Source organism: Acinonyx jubatus, chromosome A2 (genome assembly GCF_027475565.1).
Source record: "Acinonyx jubatus isolate Ajub_Pintada_27869175 chromosome A2, VMU_Ajub_asm_v1.0, whole genome shotgun sequence".
Lineage (NCBI taxonomy): Eukaryota > Metazoa > Chordata > Mammalia > Carnivora > Felidae > Acinonyx > Acinonyx jubatus.
Window position 1 is genome coordinate 130,119,300 of NC_069383.1, and position 22,216 is coordinate 130,141,515.

Consider the following 22,216-nt stretch of genomic DNA (forward strand, 5'->3'; position numbering starts at 1 on the left):
GAGGTCCTGACTCTTGTTTTAAATATGCAAATTGAAAAGGGGCAAAGAAAACTCTGTGATCTGCCTGAAAAGAGGTGGATATGTATGAGCTGTTAAAAGGACGCCCCTCCTCAGGCAGTAAAATGGATAAAGTAGGAATAATAGGCTAGCGTAGCCCCGGGCTGTTTCTTTTCCTATGTTTGTAACTCTTTTTCTTCTGACTACACCCTCATTCCATTTCCCTTTTCACATTGACTCTTACCGTCAGAGAATGAGCATTTTACAGAACACGACTCATTCGGGGGCACATTTCTTGAGAATGGGACCCATGTTTTCTCTTTCCTTGGCCACACTGGTCTGTGCTGCGTCCCTCAGTACCTGCTACAAACTTGCCGGATGATCCATGGGGGAGCTAATGTGTGCTGTGCGCTCATCTGGAAATAAGGATGTGTTGTCATAGAACCTTCTTTTTCTTAGTAATTTGAAAATGTGCTCTTTGCCAAATTGTTCTGAATACGTAAGGGAGTCTTTCCAAATACTCATCTAAGATTGCAGTCTAGGGGAGCCTGGGTGGTTCACTTGGTTGGGTGTCTGACTTTGTCATGATCTCACAGTTTGTGGGTTCAAGCCCCGCATCGGGCTCTGTGCTGACAGCTCAGAGCCTGGAACCTGCTTCAGATTCTGTGTCTCCCTCTCTCTCTGCCCCTCCCCAGCTCACACTCCGTTTCTCTCTCAAAAAATAAATAAACATTAAAAAAAAAATAATTAGTTACCAGTCTAAAAATAATTTTTTTCTCTTTGTCTTATTGAGATGTAATTGACATAGAGCACTGTATAACTTTAAGATGTACAGCATAATGACCTGACTTCTATAAACTGATTATTTTTTACTCTTATTTTCTGGCACACAACATTATTATTCACCGTGGGAATGAAGTCAGAATATTTTATGATTTCTGCTTTTCAGAGTCACTGTTTTTCTTTTCAAATGCATGTTTAAAATTTTTTTTTAATGTTTGCTCATTTTTGAGAGAGAGACAGAATGCCAGCAGGGAGGGGCAGAGAGAAAGGGAGACACAAGAATCCAAAGCAGGCTCCAGGCTCTGAACTGTCAGCACAGAGTCCGATGTGGGGCTCAAATCCACGAACCGTGAGATCATGATCTGAGCCAAAGGCGGACACTTAACCCACTGAACCACCCAGGTGCCCCAAAGTGCATGTTTTGAATGTCAGTTCTTGGAATTTTGTCCCCTTTAGATTTGCACGTTGCCAGTTTGGATACTGGGTCCTGCATACCTAAGTTGAAAGAGTGCATTTTGGTTTCTTTTTAATGACCGACTTAAAAATTTAGAGATAGCTGCACACACACTCCCTTCGCCCCTGTTTGACCCGGCAGGATCCGGGTTGTCTTCATTACAGTTTCCCTCTGTGCCAGGTGCAGGGCCGGATACTTTTAGGTACATTTTCTTTGCATTCCTCCTAAGAAAGCTGGCACCTAAGTATAAGGATTTCCTATTTCTCCTAGAGAAGCTAAAGTGTGGGGACTTTATCACCTCTTGTGAAAACCTTGCTCCTGAATGGCTGAGCTGGGATTCAACATGGTTCTTCAGACTCCAAAGTTCATGCTGTTTCTATTAGAACATGAGACACTCAGCCCTTTCAAATGGTAGTTGGTTAATATTTTCCCCAGAAGCAGTGCTATAAATAGCGATTAAAAAGGAATGAAAAATACCAAAATGTTAAAAGTGCCATCATTGTCCACACTTCTATGGTAAATACATATTGCTTGATTGATTTAAAAAAATAAATAATCATAAAAAATAAAATTACTCTTTTTGGCCTTATAGTTCTGCATTTTGAGCTAAATAGACTTCTCTTATTTTTTTCTCGGAATTTACTGTTCATTGGTTACTTAGTGTATATAGGGGAAAATGCATTCCTGATTTCTAAATGGATAATTTTAAAGTGATTTTTTTGAACCCAATCATCAGTTAATTGAGGACTTCCCAAGTACAGATCCTTTTGTGTTTGGAAAAACTCCTATGTTTTCTCCCAATTATTTTCAGCTAAAAGTCTATCACACTATAAATAGGTGGGGTGAATAAAAATTGTTTAATCCTTTGCTCTTTGGGGTTAATTAACATCGATTTCTTTTTTTCCAATACCAGGTGTTAACATGTATCACCACTTCTGTGATTTTATCAATCTTTATATTACTCAGCACGTTAATAATTCATTCAGTACAGATGTGTACATCGTGATGTGGGACACCGTAAGTAAGAACATGTTCTTGGCTTCAGCTTTTTTTCAAAATTTTTAACGTTTATTTATTATTGAGAGACAGAGAGAGCCAGAGCATGAGCATGGGAGGGACAGAGAGAGAGAGAAAGACACAGAATCTGAAGCAGGCTCCAGGCTCCGAGCTGTCAGCACAGAGCCCGACGCAGGGCTTGAACTCACAAATTACGAGATCATGACATGAGCCGAAGTCAGAAGCTTAACCGACTGAGCCACCCAGGTGCCCCCTTTGCTTCAGCTTTGCCTGGCTCAGTAAATGTGTGAAATGTGATGTGGTGAAATGGAGTTTTCTAACCCACACACATTTAAATATACACACATGTACACACCGATGCAGATGGGTGTGAATGTGTCTGTGCATATGCATTTACATGTATGCATACATATGGGTATGTATGCATTTGCGTGTATATATCTTTGTTCTTTGAATTTTGGAATGAAGCCATGGAAGATTTCTTTCCCCCTCTGGGAAGGTGAAGCCCCAGAGACCTGTGCTCAGTGTTTCTTTGAGAGAGACATGTGAACACTGTCCTTTGCTTAACCTCTGTGACCTCCTACCTGACTCCCATGGGGAGATCTGGCCTCTGTTTCACCGTGTGGCCTCCTGTAATTACCACCTACCTTTGCTTAACTGTAGCTTCCCTTTTCTACTTGACTGATGCTAGATTGTGCTGTATCAGGTCACTACCCAGGGCCGGTCTTAGGTATATTAGCACGGTCTTTTTTTCCCTTCTCCTTCTTCCCTTATCTAGCCCCCCACCTACCAACGTAGCCCCAGAGTTGCCCCAGTACACTCAGTTGGGAAATGGGATGATTCTGGTATCTCCCTCAGTATCATGGATGAACCATACAGTATGCGAAGAGTCACAGTGCCTGGCTCTGTGTGTTGTGTGCTCTGTGTGTTGACTATGACCATGGCAATGATAGGGAGGACAAGTGGTTTATGGTACACATGAGAGGCTGCCACTAAGAGGTCATTAAAGTTCACCTAGACATTCCAACTCACAAGATGCTCGTAGACCCCCTCTTGGCACAAGTCTGTTGAGAACATTCTTGCAGGCAGGGCAACTTCAGGCATTCCTTCCAGGGAGAGTCCTTCCAGAAGCCTGAACAGCATAGCTCAGGTGCAAGGGGCGGGGATCTTCCTAGGGCAGGTACAAACACTTCATGTCCCACAGAGGCCACTATCTCCTGCACCAGCTGTGTTGGTAGAGTTCCCAGGATCCCCGGAAGAGACAGCCAGCTCCAAGAGTCATCGTGCCCTTTCCCAGTCCAGACACATTGTACCCGTCAAGCCTCTTTTTAAATCGCAAACAGGGGCGCCTGGGTGGCTCAGTCAGTTGAGCTTCTGACTCTTGATTTTGGCTCAAGTCGTGATCTCACAGGTTCGTGGGATCAAGCCCTGTGTTGGGCTTATAGCCTGCGTAGGATTCTCTCTTTCCCTCTCCCTCTCCCACTCCCCGGCTCATGTGTGCTCAGACGCATGGTCTCTCTCTCTCTGAAAAAAAAAAAAAAAAAAAATTAAAAAAAATTTTTAGAAAAATCACAAGCAGTGTTACTTAGAAACACACTTGGCCTCTGCCATCTTCATTTCCAGAGAGAAGAGCCAGACAGTTAAACGAAGGTTAGATTCTCGTGCAGGATTTGGGGAAGTGTTTTGTTTTCACAGATACGAGGCTCATAGTGGAGCTGCGTAGAAAGGTTTCCTTTATCACTGCTCCATAGACTTGTAGTTTGATTTGAAGTCTGGGGAGAATTGGTTGATAATTCTTGGCATGTGAATAATGCGGTCTTTTGATTTTCTTCTTTGCAAGTATGTGTTTCCCTCTTGAGTTCCAGTTTTGCTACCATGACGGTTTCATTTCTTGAAACTGTTTTTGTGAGCAAAGGACGCAACAGTTCCTTTATCTTTTCTGTCAGTGCTTCTAGGCCACCGTCACCAGCTCTCAGAAGCCCTGATGATTAACTCAGGGTTGTTGTGCCTTTAAAAAAAATTTTTTTTAACATTTATTTATTTTTGAGAGAGAGAGAGAGAGAAAGCGAGAGCGAGTGAGTGGGGAGAGGCTGAGAGAGAGGGAGACACAGACTCCAAAGCAGGCTGCAGGTTTCAAGATGTCCACATAGAGCCTGCCATGGAGCTCGAACCCACAAACCGTGAGGTCATGACTTGAGCTGAAGTCTGACCTTAATTGAGCCACCCAGGCGCCCTTTGTTGTGCCTTTTTTTAAAAAAAATTACACCCTATGTTATATCATTGAATGCTCAGAACCCTCCAGGGAGTAGGATTTTTATGAACTTGGTTTACAGATGAGGAAGCTGAAGCTGTGAGCAGCAGGCTGGTGTTCTAAGAGAGCACAGTCAGCGAGGGGTGGAGTCAGGGTTCCAGGCCAGGCAGTCGGACCCCATCCTGTGCACTGAAACCACAGTGCCCTGTCTCCTCCCTATGGTCCCCTGCACATCCTATTAAGTTGACGGAAAGTTTTCTAGACGCTTTCCAGAAGCTTCCTTATATCTTGTTGCCTGCTTTTCCATGTTTTCCTCAAGTGGACTGAGTTAAACTGAGCACCTTTTATAGCCCTCCCTTTCTCTGCACCTTCTGGAGAGTGTAAATAGGATGCACAGCCACCATGAAGTCCCAGGTTACTCACTTAACTGGTAACTGGGCACGTGATGTCAGGGCAGGCTGACCACGAGTGGCAGGGAGGAGCAGGATGCATTTAGCTGAGCAGGGTCACCACCCTCCTATTACCTCCCTCTTTTGGGGTTAAGCATCCGGCTTTGGCTCAGGTCGTGATCTCATGGTTCATGAGTTCGAGCCCCACACTGCAGCAGTTAGTGGCTTTGGATCCTCTGTGCTCCTCTCTCTCTGCCCCCTCCCCGCTTGCATATTCTCTCTCTCCTAAAATAAACAAACATTAAAAAATAAAATAAATTAAGTCATGGGAATGTAAAAAATGAAGGAAGGAAGGAAGGGAGGAAGGAAGGAAGGAAGGAAGGAAGAAAAAGGAAAGAAAGAAAGAAAGAAAGAAAGAAAGAAAGAAAGAAAGAAAGAAAGAAAGAAAAAGGTCTCTTCCCCTTCTTCTTCTTCTCCAAGTTCATTTCCCTCAACAGTAACAAACTGCAGTTAACATGTGGGAGTCCCTTATAAGACTTGACTTTAGCAAATATGAAGATATCCTCATACAAAATCTATGTAAGGATCTGTAGAAGGATATAATAAAATTTATGTAGGGATGTGTTTGTTTATATCCTTAGAGAAAATATGCTCTCTCCTATCCTAGCTTAGTATTATATCAGGGGCATCTTTCCCAGTGGGTACATTTAGGGTTATTATTATTTTTTTGTGTGTATGGTTACATGATATTTGGTAGATGCTAGGGATATCCAACACATGCCTCAGTACATGTATCATGTCCTGCCAACCCCCAATCATATTTCATGTATTGCCATTTTTTTTTTGCTACTTACTGAAATGCATTGAACATCCCTCCCACATACATGTGTTTTTATACACTTATCCCAGCTTTTCTGTGGGATGTATTCCTGTAAGTAGACTTTCTCAGTCATAGGTTATGTGCATGTTTAAATTGGAGACATACACAGGAGGAAATTTTATGGCATCTTCAAGAATATCCAAATATTCTTCAACCTGAGACTAGAAAGAAGTCCTTCCCCTGTGGCAGATAATTTGAAGTTGAGGGCTGTGGAAAAGAACCTTTTGGAGGTGGTTGTTACTGAATAATACATGATTTCCCTGAAAAGTCAGGATTGCTGTATATTATTATTAAATTTTCCTTTCAAAGGTATCTTATTTTATCTGAAGTATTTTATCTCAAGAAACTGTCTCGAATCACTCTTTTAATTGCCCTTTATTTATTATTGAGCCAGAATAGGGACATTTCATTTTTGATGGTGTTGAGAAGGGCCTTTATTAGAATGGCATTGGAGAAACATCGAAGGGGAAAATTTTTTTTTATCACTACATCTAACAGTTCTCAATAACTTTGAAATAACTCTAATATGTGCAACATAAAAATTTCAAAATCTGAAAAAAGAATTGCTATAATGATAAAAAGACATGAGCATAATGTATAACCAACTGTAGACCTTGCATCTAATCCTACAATACATAATTCTTATTTTATTTCTTTTGGCTGAATTTTTCAATCTAAGTTATACCATTTTTAAAGAAACTGATCTCCTTCCTTTAGCTGAGGGAGCATGTAATTAATTTCTGCTTTGCAAAAATGGAATGCACTTGGTAAATGTACTAGAAAGACCTATTTCCCTCTGAGAGGCAATTGTGTGCAGAGGTTAAAAGCTTGGAATCTGGAAGCAAACCGACTGGATTTAATCTCAACCCTGCAAACATACCAGCACTGCCATTTATGCAGACTACTTAAATTTGTATCTCTGTTTCCTCATCTGTAAAATGGGGATAATGGTATCCCCTAGGTTATTAAGTTTGTGGGGTGTTAATAATTTTAAGTGCTTAAAAGCATGCCTGAGATGTAGGAAATATGCAAGATGCTATTATAATTATTATTACTCTTAATGTTAATGGGGAATTGTCACATGTTACTCTTTGGTCAATGAGGAGATCATTTCTTAGAAAAACGCTCATCGGGGTGGGGTGCCTGGGTGGCTCATTCGGTTAAGTGTCTGACTTCAGCTCAGGTCACGATCTTGCACTTTGTGTGTTCAGGCTCTGTGCTGTCAGCTTGGAGCCTGGAGCCTGCTTCAGAATCTGTGTGTCTCTCTTTACCCCTTCCCCTCTATCTGTCTCTCTCTCTCTCAAAGATAAACATTAAAAAAAAAAGCATTCATCATAGTTTAATGTTAGGACTTCCAAAGCATTTTCTTGCTTTGAAATTTCTTCAGAAGTGTAATCCATTTACCCTGATTGTTTTTGCTTACTGAGCTATCCTAGTGTGTACAAATGGTGTCATATGTCTGTGATTTGGATAGAAGACTCACAGGGAAAAAACCCCACACCAACTACCATTCAGAGATGTGAGTATAAGAACAGATAGGGTAGAAAAACCAAATGTTTTCAGCAGACTAAGAGTATAATTGTGGTGATTACTTCTTTTTTAAATAAAAATTTTTAATGCTTATTTTATTTTTGAGAGTGAAAGAGAGCACATGCGGGAGAGGGGCAGAGAGAAAGGGAGACACAGAATCCTAAGCAGGCTCCAGGCTCTGAGCTGTCAGCACAGAGCCCGGTGCAGGGCTCGAACTCACAGAATTGTGAGATCATGACCTGAGCCGAAGTCGGTCCCTTAACTGACTGAGCTACCCAGGCGCCCCTTGTGGTGATTATTTCTGATGACATTCCATCAAATTAGGTATTTGCTCAGGCCCAAGATGAAAATCCGTGTTTCTTCTATGGATTTTTTGAGCTGGTTTAGCATCATTAGTTCTTAAGACTAACAAGCTTATTCGAGTATTTTGTTGCATTTTTAAAAAGCCATATTGCATCCTTCCATGGCCCTAACCTATTTTGTTTTCACTTTCAGAGCTCCTATGGGTATGGTGACCTATTCTCTGACACATGGAGAGCATTTACGGATTATGATGTTATACATTTGAAAACTTATGATTCCAAAAGGGTACTGGAAACTTTCCTGAAATGTCTCTAAATAACAGTCATTACAGATGACTCACTCATCGAATAAATATTTAATACGAGTTTCTATTAGCTATTACCATTGATTTTTGACTTCATAGTTGCTTTTTTTTATGACTAGAATAATTGTTCTTAACTAGGTAGCATTAAAAAACTTTTCCCTTTAACTTTTCCAAAATTATGATTTTCACTTGAGTGAAATAGCTTGCTGTTCAAAATATTTTAATGCAAAAAAGAGATTAATTAAAATTTGTTTTCTGTAATTTTAAGTACTATTTTGGTGTGGAGTGTGCAAATTGTGTTCTCTTACCTTGTACAATACCTTCATTCTTAGGTGTGTTTTAAAGAAGCTATTTTTTCCCTACTCCCCCGGATGCGATACGGGCTGTTCTATAATACCCCTTTGGTAAGCATGTCAACGAGTGTTAATATTCATATTTATACACTTATTCTGGATAGATTTGAAGATAAATGTTTATTTGTAACTTGAGAACATCCTAAATAGTAAGGCCGAATGGCTCATTGTAACATGAATTATTGTTTTCATGTTAGATATCTGGCTGTCAGAACACGGGATTATTCAGGGCATTTTCCCAGCATGTGCTGCACAGACTGAACATCACACAAGAGGGCCCCAAGGTAAGGAGTACATTATAGGTTCTGACTTGGGCCTGACTTCACCCAAAATAAAAACCAATGGCACCTTTGCAGAAAAAGAAACCAGCGGAAGACAGTGTTTTCTGGGGTTAATAATTTCTTGCCTGGAGTGAGTGATCCAAAATCAGATGTCACCAGCCTATGACAGATAAATAAGGGACAGTGGAAGAATGTACTTTTTTTCTCCATTCTCTTTCTCCTGTCTTTCTCCATATCTCCTTGCTCTTCCCCCAGCCCCCACCTAACCCACAAATCCCTGCTAAAAATTCCACCCAGCCAATCAAACAGAAGTGTAGTAAACAAGTTTTGTCTTCTGTGGCTAAAATGGATGCAGTTTTATTTCCTGAGGGAAGTCTGAAGGAATCAGGCTAAACAAGTACTCGTTCCCTAAATATATCCTGATTGAGTTTCATCGCTTTGTGAAAATCACATTTTAGGTTCTAGTATTCATTCATCTGTGCAGGCATATACAGCATTATTTTGCCTTTTCCTTTTGATGACAGGATGGAAGAATCCGAGTCACCATTCTTGCACGGAGTACAGAGTACCGGAAAATTCTAAACCAAAACGAGGTTAGTTTTTGGTATGCGTTTTTAATACCATCATGTTGAATTTAACTTCCTGTAACTCATGTGTTTAATTTTTTTCACATTGCACTACATGCTTTGATTGGAAATTATTAGCTTTTAGCAAAGTTTGATGGCTATGCCCAGTTCATCTACTAGACTCCTACTGGGGGTCAGCAAACCACCAGTTGCCCAAACTAGCTTCGCCTTACTGTAAACGTTCACCTGCCACAACTCAGAGTGGCAACAGAGGCAGAAACTATCTCTTGCGTCCTGCCTTTACTGCCATAGATTGCCAGACATTCTGCCTCTGTACAAACTAGCGGCAAAAGTGCAAGAGTATCTTTTGAGAGATGATTGATGGAGTGTGGCAATACTGTGGCATCCAGAGGCAGACTAAGTTAGAAGAGTCTCCATTCTTTTCATGACTGTGTGTTCTGGAAATTATTCACCTCTTAGGTTTTGTACTTTATTTTGACAGCATCAGCTCTTAAATTATATTTAACTGAGATAAGATCACCATGCAAGGCCCTTGCCTATAACAGCCTGGTTGGCAGGTGTTCTCACAATAGTATGACTGAGTCCACAAAAATGTCTTGAGCACCTGCTATGTGTTGGGCTGTATTCTAGGCCCTGGAGCTACCATAGAGGACAAGATAAGTGAGATCCCTGCCCTCACAGAACTTATGCTCTCTGGGTGAGACAGACAAGAAATAAGTAAACAAGTCCCTAAGTAAGGTGATTTCAGGTAGTAGTAAGTGCCACAAAGGAAGTAAAACAAGGTGATGGGGTAGAGGGGCCAGAGATGCAGGAGGAAGGGGAAGCAGTCAGGTGAGATATCTGAAGAGGTGCTGTTGGGCAGAGACCTGATCGCTAAGAAGCCAGCCAAGGAGAGAGCCTCCCAGGCAGAAGCAGATGGCCTGTGATGTCCAGGCTTTAGGTGCTCCAGGAATGGAGAGATCACCAGGCAGCTGTAGCACAGCAGGAAAGGTGGGGGCGACCCTAGAAGAGGTCAGAGAAGTTGGGCAGGCGGTAGGGAGGTCCTATATCCTCTTGGCCTCATAGGCCTAGCTGAGAAAATGAGCGGGTTCTATTCCGGTGTGGGAGAAACCACCGTGAAGTTTTGGGCAGGGTATGGTAGGCACAATACTGGGCCTCCTCCAGAAGATGTCCCCATCCGAATCCCTAGAACCTGTGACAAGATTAGGTTACGTGGCAGAGGGATGCTGAGCTTGTAGGTGAAATTAAGGTCGCTCGTCAGCTGGCCTGAAGGTGGGGAGATTACCCTGGATTATCCAGCAGGGCCTGATGGAATCACAAATGAGCTTTAAGCATTCTCCACCAGAGAACCATTGCCTCTGCCTGAAAGCTCTCTGCTTAGCTGGATTCTTCTCACTGAGCACATTTTAGTTCCGCACGTCCTTGAAAGTGGAAGAAGGAGACAGAATCCAGAAGGGAGTCATGAGGACAGAAGCAGGGCCAGAGGGATGCCACATCCCTGGCCTTGAATATGGAGGAAGAGGCCCCGAGCCAAGGAATGCAATGGCTCCTAGAAGGTGGAAACGAATTCTCTCCTAGAGCCTCCAGAAGGAGCACAGCCCTGCAGACAGCCATCTGTCTCACTGTTGGACTGCTGTCCTGCACAACATTGAGTGGGTCAGTTGTGTTGCCGTGAGCTATAGAGTCTGTGGTAATTTGTTGTAGCAGCTAATAGAAAACAAATACACAGGCAGAGACACGAACTGGCTTATTCATTTATTTGTAAACCACTTTGGCTGCGAGAGTAGGAACAGGGGGTATCATTCAGAGCTGTCACTGTGGCCCTGGGAAGAGTTTGGATGAAGGTGATGACAGCAGAGATGACAAAGTAAATGGATTTAAGATCTGTCTCAGAGGTCGAGTCTGGGATACTTCCTGGCTGAATATGTAGGTGCTTGTTCAGTCAGGCCAGGCACTGAGGATCAAGGGTGAACTCCCGGGCTTTTAGCTTGATCAGATCAGTGGAACTGAGGTGGGAAAAGCTCAGTAGGAGGGGGATGGGGGCAGGTTTGGATGGGTAAAATGTTTTACACAAATTAGTTTGGATGCCTAACAGGCTGATCAAAATTATGCAATTAGTGTCTTGAGATCCATATGGATTATGAACATACGCTGTAATGAGACATTGATTGTAAGTTGTGGGTGGAAGAAATGAGCAGTGTGTGTGTGTGTGTGTGTGTGTGTGTGTGTGTGTGTGTGTGTGTGTTTTAAAGACCCGGAAATACAAATCTATCAAATGATGCCATGTTGGGGTTGATGTATGGAACCCTTATGGACAGGCAGACCAGTAGTATATATTGGTAGAGGTAACACATATTGAGTGCTAATTATATGCCAAGAATATTACTCTATGTTCCCCATTGCTTCCAGCAAACCCGTGAGGTACATATTTTGTTATTATCCTCTGTTTTAGAAAAGAACACTGAGGCTTAAGCGATAAAAAAAAAAACATGCTTGAGGTCACGCAGCTGGTGAGCAGAATAATGGAGGCGGGGGTGAGCTGAGGTGGTCAGAGTCTGAGCCTGCTTCTGAACCAGAGACTGCCACTGCTCTAACACAAATAGATGTGACAGGAGGCCGTGTCGGGAAGGCTGGCGAAGGAACATCATCCATCCAGTGGCAAGGGGTGGTGCTGGGTGCTGCCGGTCAGCCGCCGACATGTTCACATCCGGTCACACAGATCGCCCGCACCATGTTGCCCAGAGGTGAGATCTGGAAGTTCAGATCTGAACTCTAAGCCAACGAGCACCCACTGGCTGATTTTGTCTCAGTAACTGGCATCACTTGAGAAGGTAGCTACCCAGCAGAGAGGAAAGCACGTTCGACTCTACCTTGATTCGTGAATACATAATAAAACCCCCCATGCTCTCATGGGATGGTGGTTCCTGCAGTCCTGCCCAACCTCAAGGTTGAGAGAGCTCTGGCCACCTCCATGTGTGACTAGAAATTGTGAACAAGAGCCTGTTTGCCAGGGGACCCTCTGGAACAAGTGATGTGTTTTATGTGGACACATATTACGGGACCCGGGATCATGCCCTGGGATTAATTCCCTCCTGAAAAACGGATTCTAATCTATCCTCCCTCCTTCAGCTCCTTGACATAAGCAGCATACTTATGGGAGTTCAGGAGCTGTCTAGAGAGAGAAACTTCCATTCTATGTGTGTGTGTGCATGCTTAACGGGGGTGGGGACTGGATGTAAATCCCTGTCTGTTGCTTTTAATACATGGGAGAGTACAGGGTACTGGCTGAGAACACAGGTTTGGGGGTCAGATGACCTAGATTTAGTTTTGGCTGTGCCATTTGCTAGCTGGGAGATTCTGGGAAAGGTCCTTAACATCTTTCAGCCTCCGTTGTATCATTTAAAAATAGGCATACGGGAGCACCTGGCTGGCTTGGTCGGTAGACCCTTAATCTCAGGGTTCTAAGTTTGGGCCCCATGCTGGATGTAGAAATTAATTAAAAATAAAATCTTTGGGGTGCCAGGGTGACTCAGTTAAGCATCCAGCTTTTGATTTCGGCTCACGTCATGATCTCACGGTTCGTGAGATCAAGCCCCACATCAGGCTCTGTGCCAAGTGGAACCTGCTTGGCATTCTTTCTCTTCATCTGACTTTCCCTCTCTCCCACTTGTGCTCACATGCTCGCTCGCTCTCTCTCTTTCAAATAAATAAACATTAAAAAAATAAAATCTTTAATAAAAATAGGCATAATAATATTTACTCAGTAGTACCGAGCAATGCCAGCACAATTGAAGGGATACTTTGGTTACCATTGCTGTCATAGGTCGGTTCAAGATGGCTTAATTGTGAGGGACATAGAGAGCCATGGCTGTGTTTCTGATAATAGGTTAATTGTGCTTTGTTACTTTGTTTGCTAAGAGAATAATTGTTTTTTCTGTGTAGAAATATTGAAAACATTTTTCTGCCAAGAATTTAGCGTTTCCAGAAGATAAGGTCCAAAGCACAAGTGGTTTGTCTGAAGTGAGATAATGGGTAGGGAGAAAACTCTTAACATAAAACCTGGAACAAGGTAGGTGCCCAGCAAATACACATTGAGAAACGGAAGGAATAACTAGCAAGTAGTAACCATGGCCGTTAACGCCTACTGGCTTCTGTGCCACTTTGCTCTCATGAATTTTTTTTTAATGTTTTGTATTTATTTTTGAGAAAGAGAGAGAGAGACAGCATGACAGAGTGCGAGCAGGGGAGGGGCAGAGAGAGAGGGAGACACAGAATCCAAAGCAGGCTCCAGGCTCTGAGCTGTCAGCACACAGCCTGATGAGGGCTCAAACTCACAAACTGTGAGATCAGGACCGGAACCAAAGTCAGACGCTTAACCTCCTGAGACACCCAGGTGCCCCCCTCTCGTGAATTTTCCGCTCTCAGCCCAATGACAACCCAGCACAGCAGGGTTTTAGGGTGGTAGAATAATGCGACCCAGGGGTGAAATCTGCATTTGAATTCAGTTAAGGGTTAAAACACTAAACCTGAATGATATGTAATACCTGAAAAGTATTTTCTATGAAAAACAGAAATTTTAAGACTCAGAGGAAAATAAAACAGAAGATAAAGAAAAAAGAAATTCTAAATGTTTCTGTTTCTTCCCCAGCTGGTAAATGCACTGAAAACAGTATCTACACTTGAGGTTCGGATTGTCGATTACAAGTATAAGTAAGTGATACCTCACCCTTGAGCAGACACTGTCATCTTTGGCTTGGATGCATTAACAGGGGTCAAAGGATTTTTTCAAATGGTAGCTTTTGGCGCTGATAGACCAGGGAGGGACAGGCAGAAGCATCAGTGAGTGTAGCCAGCAGGGAAGGGCCCCAGGGCAGGAGAGGGCCCCTGGTGGTGATGGGGGTTGCACCAGGGCACAGGGGCAGTCACTCTTCAGCTCTGTGGGGTCCAATATTTCAACCCCGTCTCATTTTTCAAGAGAAGTGAGGAACCGAGATTTTCATTTGAAATTTCTGTGTTTTAATTTATTTATTATTATTATTATTATTATTATTATTTTAAATGTTTATTTTTGAGAGAGAGAGAGGGACAGAGTGTGAGTGAGGGTGGGGCAGAGAGAGAGAGAGAGAGGGAGACAGAGAAGCCAAAGCAGGCTCCAGGCTCCAAGCTGTCAGCACAGAGCCTGACGTGGTTCTTGAACCCACAAACTATGAGATCATGACCTTAGCTGAAGTCGGATGCTTAGCCTACTGAGCCACTCAGGCGCCCCTGACATTTCTGGATTTTTAAAAGTTGGCAACTAATTCTGAATTTAAAAAATATTACTGGACTCATGTGTCCTGCTAGTTGCCACATTTCAACTCTTGACCTAAAATTAATTATATGGGAATAATTTGAGTGTCGTAGAATAATATGAGGTTTCTAAAAAATATTAAACAGTATTTATACTTCTTTTAAAATTCCAACAGAAGTAAAAGGCTTAGAAAGACACAATATGCCTCGCATTTACTGTCTAGGTAATCCCTGTTGATAGAAAAAACAATGATGCTGTAAAATAGATATTCCTGGTTGGAAAAGTCAAGCAGTATTGAAAAGAGCGCAAAAGGAAAGGTGAAAACTCTCCTCCACTTGCCCCACTCACAGTCACTGTCTTGTTTTCCAAATTAAACACTATAAAGAGTTTCTATGTTAAAAAAAAAAAAAAAGCATATGTATACCAGCATATGAATGTCTATAATAGGTTAGAAGCCAGTAAGAGGCGCATCTGTCTGGCTCAGTCAATAGAGCATGTGACTCCTGACTTCCAGGTCGTTGAGCTCAAGCTCCATGTTGGGTGTGGAGGAGACTACTTTAAAAAAAAACCAAACTTACCAGTGAGCATGGGATTTCAGCACCTTATTCACCATGCATGCGTTCACTGATACAATAAATCTTTATGGTGTGTCTGCCATGAGCTGGGCACAGCCTTTGAAATAGGAATCCAGATATGGAGGATGGCATGGCTCTTGTCTTCAGCACCGTAGACAATGAATACAAATACACAGCAATCTTAAGAACAGCTACAATTTGTTGAGACTTACTGTTATGCTTCGCTTGCTTTATCTCAGTTCTCCCTCTGGTCTTACGAAGTTGGCGAAACTATTACTGTTTTACAAATTACACTGTGCAGTGGTGACTACCATCATTGCCACAGGAAGGAAGAAGAGGGCCGGACGTCAGGCTGCAGGAACTGGGGAGGCTCCGTTGTTGACTGGCTTTTAAGAAACCGTGCCCCGCGCAGGTTTCCCAGCTAAAGGAGGAACGGCAGTAAATTCAGACATTGCCAATCTGAGGGAAGCGTTACTAACATAATAGATGGAGCTTTGCCTCCTTGTCCTCAGACATTTTCCACACCGGCTGACTCCAGGGTCATTCCTACCTGGGCAAATACCCACCCTTCCTGTGGCATCAGTTGGCATTCCTTGAGAAACTGAGGCACGTGTACCTGGTGTGAAGCACATGCATGGTGCCCTTGTCTTCTTTCTCTGTGTGGAACGTGGGGTTTTCATTTACTTCGAGAGGAAGCTCTTTAAAGAGGAGAAGCTGGAAAAATAAAAATAAAAAAAAATAATAAAGAGGAGAAGCTGGGATTTCACATTCTCTTCTTAAATCCAAAATAATCTTGGTCATTTTTTTCTTTTCCTTTTTTTTTTCTTTTTTTTTTTTTTTTTTTTACTTTGGGTAAGAGGGAATGGGAGGTCTAATTCCATTATGTATATTCAGAGTGTTATACTTACTGCAGCCTCACTTCAGTGGACTTTATTGGCACTGACTTTCAGTTCAGAGTTTGCATATCTTTTAGGGTCTGGAATTCTGAGGACACTTTAACGATCTTGATGTGCATAAAACTTGAGGATTAGTCTGTTGCAAAGGCAGGACAATGCCCTCGTGGTATCTGAGATAATTTTAGGTATACCCAGATGGCATTGAATGAACTCCAGTCTCACAAGGAGAATTTATTTTACAAAAAAAAGTCCTTTTGTTATCTTAAGGAACTAGTTTTCAGTTTGATGCTAGTATAACATAACATCTCTGTAGTGCCTGCTAATTTCCTTTTTTCTTAAAGAAAGAGCAGGCCTTAGGCTCACAGCTCTTCCTTCAATAGTACCTACCTAGATTTGAAACTTTTTCATTTGATTGTATCTGTCTTTACAGTTTTGTTTGTCATGCACTACTGGTTTTTCATTTAAGACAGCTCTCAAAGTTTCCTTCTAAAATAAATGCACTTAGGGGCTGCTGCCCGGCTCGGTGGGGAGAGCTTACGGCTCTTGATCTCAGGGTTGTGAGTTTGAACCCCACGTTGTATAGAGATTACTTAAAAATAAAATCTTTTTTAAAAAAAATACATTTAAGTTTTTTTTTTTTTTAAAGTGAGCTTACTTAGAAAACAATGTTAAATTATTAAATAATTAACTTATTAATTATTGGAGTAGGCTTGGACTTGGCAAAAAGCCATAGTGGCATGTGATTTAAATTGGGAAAGGCGCTTGTATGAATACTGTTACCATGAGTCAGGAGCTAACTCAACCCAATGGTCTCTCTCTTCTCCCCTCTGTCTTCTTTTGTTCTATGTGTTCACAGGGAACTTGGGTTTTTAGATCAGCTGAGGATCAGTCATAACACGGACATATTTATCGGAATGCATGGAGCTGGTCTTACCCATTTACTCTTCCTTCCAGACTGGGCTGCTGTCTTTGAACTGTAAGTGTTTGGAGACAACTTGTACACTGAGGCCACAAATAATGCTTTTTGTGCATGGCTGAGACTGCCATTCAGAGCTTCAAAAGGTGGAATACTTTTTTAAAAAAATTTTTTATGTTTATTTATTTTTGAGAGCAAGAGAGACAGAACGTGGGTTGGGGAGGGGCAGAGAGAGAGGGAGACCCAAAATCCGAAGCAGGCTCCAGACTCCGAACTGTCAGCACCGTGCCCAACACAAGGCTTGCACCCACGGATCTCGAGATCATGTCCTGGGCTGAAGTTGGACACTCAAAGACTGAGCTACCCAGATGCCCCCAAAAGGCAGAATACTTAATCATTACCAGAAAGTCACATCATACAGGCATCTAGAGAGAAAACAGAGCTAAAACTAAATATGTGAAGTCTGTAGCTGCCATTACAGTTAGCAAGCAAACACCCCTTTCTCCCTCCATCTCGGTATGATGTGGGAGATGGGAGTCTGTGACTTCCTTCCTGAAAGCTCGTTGCTGTGTCCTTCTCAGACTGGGACCATCTCTCTACACTCTGTGCCATCATGCTGATAAAAAGGAACCTGTATACTGCATACCTGTGTTCATGGCACCCTTATTCACGGCAGCCAAGATGTGGAAGCCACCGAAACGTCCATCAGCGGATGAATGCATAAACAAAATGTGGAAATGTGGGTATATCTGTATATCTCCAGTAGAGCATTACTCAGCCTTTAAAAAGAAGGAAATCCTGTCACGTGTTACAACACGGATGATCCTTGAGGACATTATGTTCAGCTAAATAAACCACTCCCTGAAGGACACATACGGTGTGATTTCACTTATGTGAGGTACCCAAAGTAGTGACATTCACAGAGACAGAGTAGAATGGTGGTTGCCTGGAGCCCACAGGGGAGAGAAAAATGAAGAGTTCGTATTGAATGGAGTCACGTTTCAGATTTGCAAGATGGGGAATTTCTGGAGAATGGTTGCATCGTGTGAGTGAGTGCACTTAGCACTACTGAGCTGTGTGCTTAAAAATGGTTACGACGGTAAATTCCATGTTAAGTGTTTTCTACCACAGTTAAAAAGAGAGCGAGTTCAAGCACCTGTTTGTCTCATGAAGAGCACAGCTCCAAAGCACAGGCCTACCATGTTGCCTGCTGCTCACTGATTCTATACTCAGGGAAAGCGAGGCCTCAAGAGGACAGTGATTTTCCTGGGGTGCTCCTCTAACTGGGTGGGCAGTGATAGAGACATGGCCTTCTCCCCCTTAGTGATTCTGCCGTAGACACCATGCCCCATCTTTAGTTCTGGGCATGCCAACAGTGGCTACTGTTCCCCCATTTCGCTCTTTGTGTCTGTATACCTAGATGTTACAGTTTCACTTTAAAAACCACTTCATTCAGTATTTGAATGAGAGACCATTTAGGAAAAAAAATTGTGAACTTCCAACAGTTTGCAAAAATATTTGAAATACATATACATTAGAGAAATAGCCAGATAATTATGGATTCTATCTCAATGCTTCATTTCTCCCAAAGAGAGGGAGAGAAGGAAGGAAGGAAGAGGTGGTTGATAGTGCTCAGGCCTTGTTGCTCAGCTGACTAGGTTTCCATTTCTGCTTCCCTAGCTATGTGCCCTTGGATGTGTTACTCCCCTAAGTCCACTTCCATGTGTGTAGACTGGATATTAGGAGATAATACCGAGTCCACAGTCAGTCGGCCCTCTTGATAGACTTTAGTTCCCTCCATTCCTTGATCCTCTCTGGATATTTTAAAGTTAAGGAGCACCTGGGTAGCTCAGTCGGTTGAACGTCGGACTTCGGCTCAGGTCATGATTTCAGTTTGTGAGTTCGAGCCCCGCGTCGGGCTCTGTGCTGACATCTTGGAGCCTGGAGCCTGCTTCGGATTCTGTGTTTCCTTTTCTCTCTGCCCCTCCCCAACTTGTGCTCTGTCTCTCCATGTCTCTCAAAAAATAAATAAATGTATAAAAAAATTTAAAAATAAAATAAAGTAGTTCACTTATGAAGATATTTAAAAAATAATCTCCATCAATCTTGTGTACTGTTTACACGACCTTTTGCAGGAACCTATTTGGGAGGTGTGTTATTCCCCAGACAGGTGTTGATTTGGCAAAACCCCTGGACACAAGTCTCACGTGTGGGTGCCCTTGTGCCCTTAGGTACAACTGTGGAGATGAGCGCTGCTACTTAGACCTGGCCAGGCTGAGAGGGATCCATTACGTCACTTGGCGAAGGCAGAATAAAGTCTTTCCTCAGGATAAGGTAAAGTTCAGTGACAAAACTCACCTCTTTTTTTCTCATTTTAATTGGTTTAAAGTGTCTGATTAATATGAAAAACTGTCCTTAAACGTCAGTCCAGAGATAAACTGTCCTCCAAAAATAGTGAGTTGTATTTTATATTTGCAAGTTGGGAGAAGGGAAATTAATCACTCCCTATCTTTATGTTGAGAAGACAACTTTGTGAAATTTGAGCCTCGAAAGATCTTTTAAATTACATACAGGAGAGATCAGCAAACTATAGACCGCTGGGGCCAAATCTAGCCCACCCCCTGTTTTTATAAATAAAGTTTTATTGGGATAGTCTCGCTTCTCTGTTTCCATGTCGTCTTTGGCTGCTTGTGCACTTCCCTGGTGGAGTTGAGTAATTGTAACAGATACTGTATGGCCCACAGAGCTGGAAAGATGTGTTACCCGGCTCTGTACTGAAAAAAAATTGCCAGTTTCTGATGCAGAGCATAAATTAAAATAGTTGCCTTGGCCAAAGTAAAATAATTATGTTCCTATTCCGAAAACCATGTCATTAGTGACTTACAGCTCTGTGATTGTTTTTGCAGGGCCACCACCCGACTCTGGGGGAACATCCAAAGTTTACCAACTACTCTTTCGATGTAGAAGAATTCATGTACCTTGTCCTTCAGGCGGCAGACCACGTATTACAACACCCGAAGTGGCCGTTTAGGAAAAAACGTGATGAGCTATAAATGTGCCGAGTCTGTTTGTAAAAGTCTGTTTGTTTAAACATTCCACCACCCAGGCTCTCACAGTTAAATAAGTAAAACAACTAGTTATCTCCTAACCCCAAATTACCTTTTCTGGACCAAAACATGCCTTCAGGATATTACTTACATGTTTTAGAGTCTTTAACTGTTTCCCGTGATTTTCGTGTCATAGCTATTTATCAAGATACTATTTTTGCACTGAAAACTTTACTTTTTATTGTTTAAAAATAAGGCATGGGCTCGCTGATGTATTTGAGTTTCTTAGGTATACCAAAGTTGTCAACCTTCTTGGCTTTAGAATTTGTAAATGTTTTTGCAGATGACAATGGGATTAGAATTCTAGTGGCTTCCAATGTGTTTCTGATGTATTTAAGTAAATTCACAGCAGCTTTTTTTATTTGCCAAAATCTGTTCACAACACTTTGTGGTAGGAAAGGAAAACAACATACTACACACACACACACACACACACACACACACACACACACACACACACACGCCCCGTTGTGATTCTCAGTACCAGGCTACAGGTAGCCTACTCCATGTCAGAGATCAAACAATGTTCTACCCAGGTCTGTTTTACTCTCTCAGAGTCCAAAGTATCTCCCACAGAATTCTCTGCTCTATCTTTTTAGTAAACTCCAGGCTACATGCACCAAGAACCTCAATAAACCATGCCGTTGCATCAGTTTATATTCCCATATTTCATATGCAAATCATGTTTTCCCCAAATGCAACACTACATACGATAAAAATAAATTAGACCATCCGTTAGGACTGCTTTGGATACCTTCTAGCTGGTGGCCCCTAATTCCTTCTTAGCCCTGGAGAGCAGTTAGGTTGAATTTCTGTATCACACAGTGGTTTCGGTGCAGGTATTCGTGACTGCACACGCCTGTGTGATGCTTCTGCCTCCTTTTGCACGGGAGTGTTTCCCTTTGAGCTTGTAGACTCCAGATTAGCTACATGAAGAGACTTTTTCCCTATCAATAAAAACAAAAACCAAAAAAAAAAAAAAGTAAAGACACACGTGAATTCTCCATTTCAAAATGAAAAAGCAGCCCATGAGAAAGTGCTGTTGATTAAAAAGAATATCTGAAATGCGGTCCCACTCTCTGGGATTAATTTCTTCCTGTTTATGAACTTTCAATCCAGGGGTCAGAAACCATGGATTTAATTTACTGCGAAATGTGAAGTTTACATTTTATTAACACTTGAGAAATCTAATTTAGAGATGAATGACTTCTATTTTTTAAAGTAGATGATTAACAGGGCTGCAGATTTTTTTAAAAAACATTTTAGCGTTGTAAAAAAAAAAAAAAAAAGAGTAGGCAGCAGAATAGTAACTTGAGAAACCCAAAGTATTTTTTTATATGGACCTTTACAGAACAAGTTTGCTGACCCCTGCTTTAAAGGTTTATGAACAGTCTTCCAGAGTTTAGGGATATTTATTAAAATCTCTGTAAAGAAAGTAGTGAAGGACTATAGTAATACTTTTGATTTCGATGTGAAAATTGTGTAAAAAGAATCACAACACATGAATATTTAAGTGAGTGGTATGGCTGTGCTTCGTGCAGAATAGAGTCACTCCTGGGAAAAGATTTCACTTTAAAAGAAATTTAAAGGCAGCATTATACTTTTAATCAGAGCAGTATAAACTTCTAGAAAAAGTATCTGAAAAAAATGTCAGCGTTGAGCTTACCTCATTTTAAGAAGTGTGTAGAAATACAATTCTATAGACTAGCAAGAATTCCAGAAATGGAGGACATTTTCATAATGCAACTATTATATTGAAATATTTTACATTTGTAGAGAGAATGCTTTTATATAAACACGAGTACATTTAACACTTTATGGAATTAACTTTTGTCAGACTTTTTCTATGGGAGCAAAAGACCTTCAAATGGTTATAAAATTTAAATGTAAGGAGTGCTTTTGAAAATTAAGTCTTGAAAAGAGATTTCATTGTTTGTACATTTTGGGTATGGCTTTGAAATAAATCGTTTTATATTTTATTTGAATACCAGAACAATTTTCAAGGTTTTCTGCGTCTTCATGCTACACCCTTACTTTTTGGCAATCTGGTGGCTCTAGGTTATAAAAATCAGTAGCTCACTGATGAGGAATTCGGTTTAAGCAAAAATTATGCCTTACGTTTATTTAGCAGATGATTCTACGATGCTTTCCCAAATGTTGTATTGCATAACTTTTACAAAAATGACAGAAGAATTATTCCCATTTCTCACGTGAGGAAAATCAGACGCGGTTTAAGGGAGAGGACTTCCCTAAAGATCACAGCTCTTCTGGCCCCACATCCATAAGCTTCCGTCCTTTCACTT

General features: G+C 41.7%; 1 protein-coding gene across 3 annotated transcripts in view; it reads left to right on the plus strand.

The window, feature by feature from the left end:
- The window catches only part of EOGT (EGF domain specific O-linked N-acetylglucosamine transferase), a 38,512-nt gene extending 16,614 nt beyond the window's left edge, over nucleotides 1–21,898 (plus strand). For 2 of the 3 annotated variants that reach the window (XM_027039205.2, XM_015072443.3), the window contains exons 9-17: nucleotides 2,148–2,251; nucleotides 7,797–7,889; nucleotides 8,241–8,312; nucleotides 8,459–8,545; nucleotides 9,067–9,135; nucleotides 13,778–13,839; nucleotides 16,747–16,866; nucleotides 19,038–19,140; nucleotides 19,713–21,898. In XM_027039205.2, coding sequence (XP_026895006.1) covers nucleotides 2,148–2,251; nucleotides 7,797–7,889; nucleotides 8,241–8,312; nucleotides 8,459–8,545; nucleotides 9,067–9,135; nucleotides 13,778–13,839; nucleotides 16,747–16,866; nucleotides 19,038–19,140; nucleotides 19,713–19,859 — 857 coding nt within the window. In that variant the 3' untranslated portion in view covers nucleotides 19,860–21,898. Of the gene's footprint in view, nucleotides 1–2,147; nucleotides 2,252–7,796; nucleotides 7,890–8,240; nucleotides 8,313–8,458; nucleotides 8,546–9,066; nucleotides 9,136–13,777; nucleotides 13,840–16,746; nucleotides 16,867–17,387; nucleotides 17,546–19,037; nucleotides 19,141–19,712 lie in introns of all 3 variants that reach the window. The other variant, XR_008297053.1, reaches the window with a different exon arrangement.
- Nucleotides 21,899–22,216: the final 318 nt, after the last annotated feature.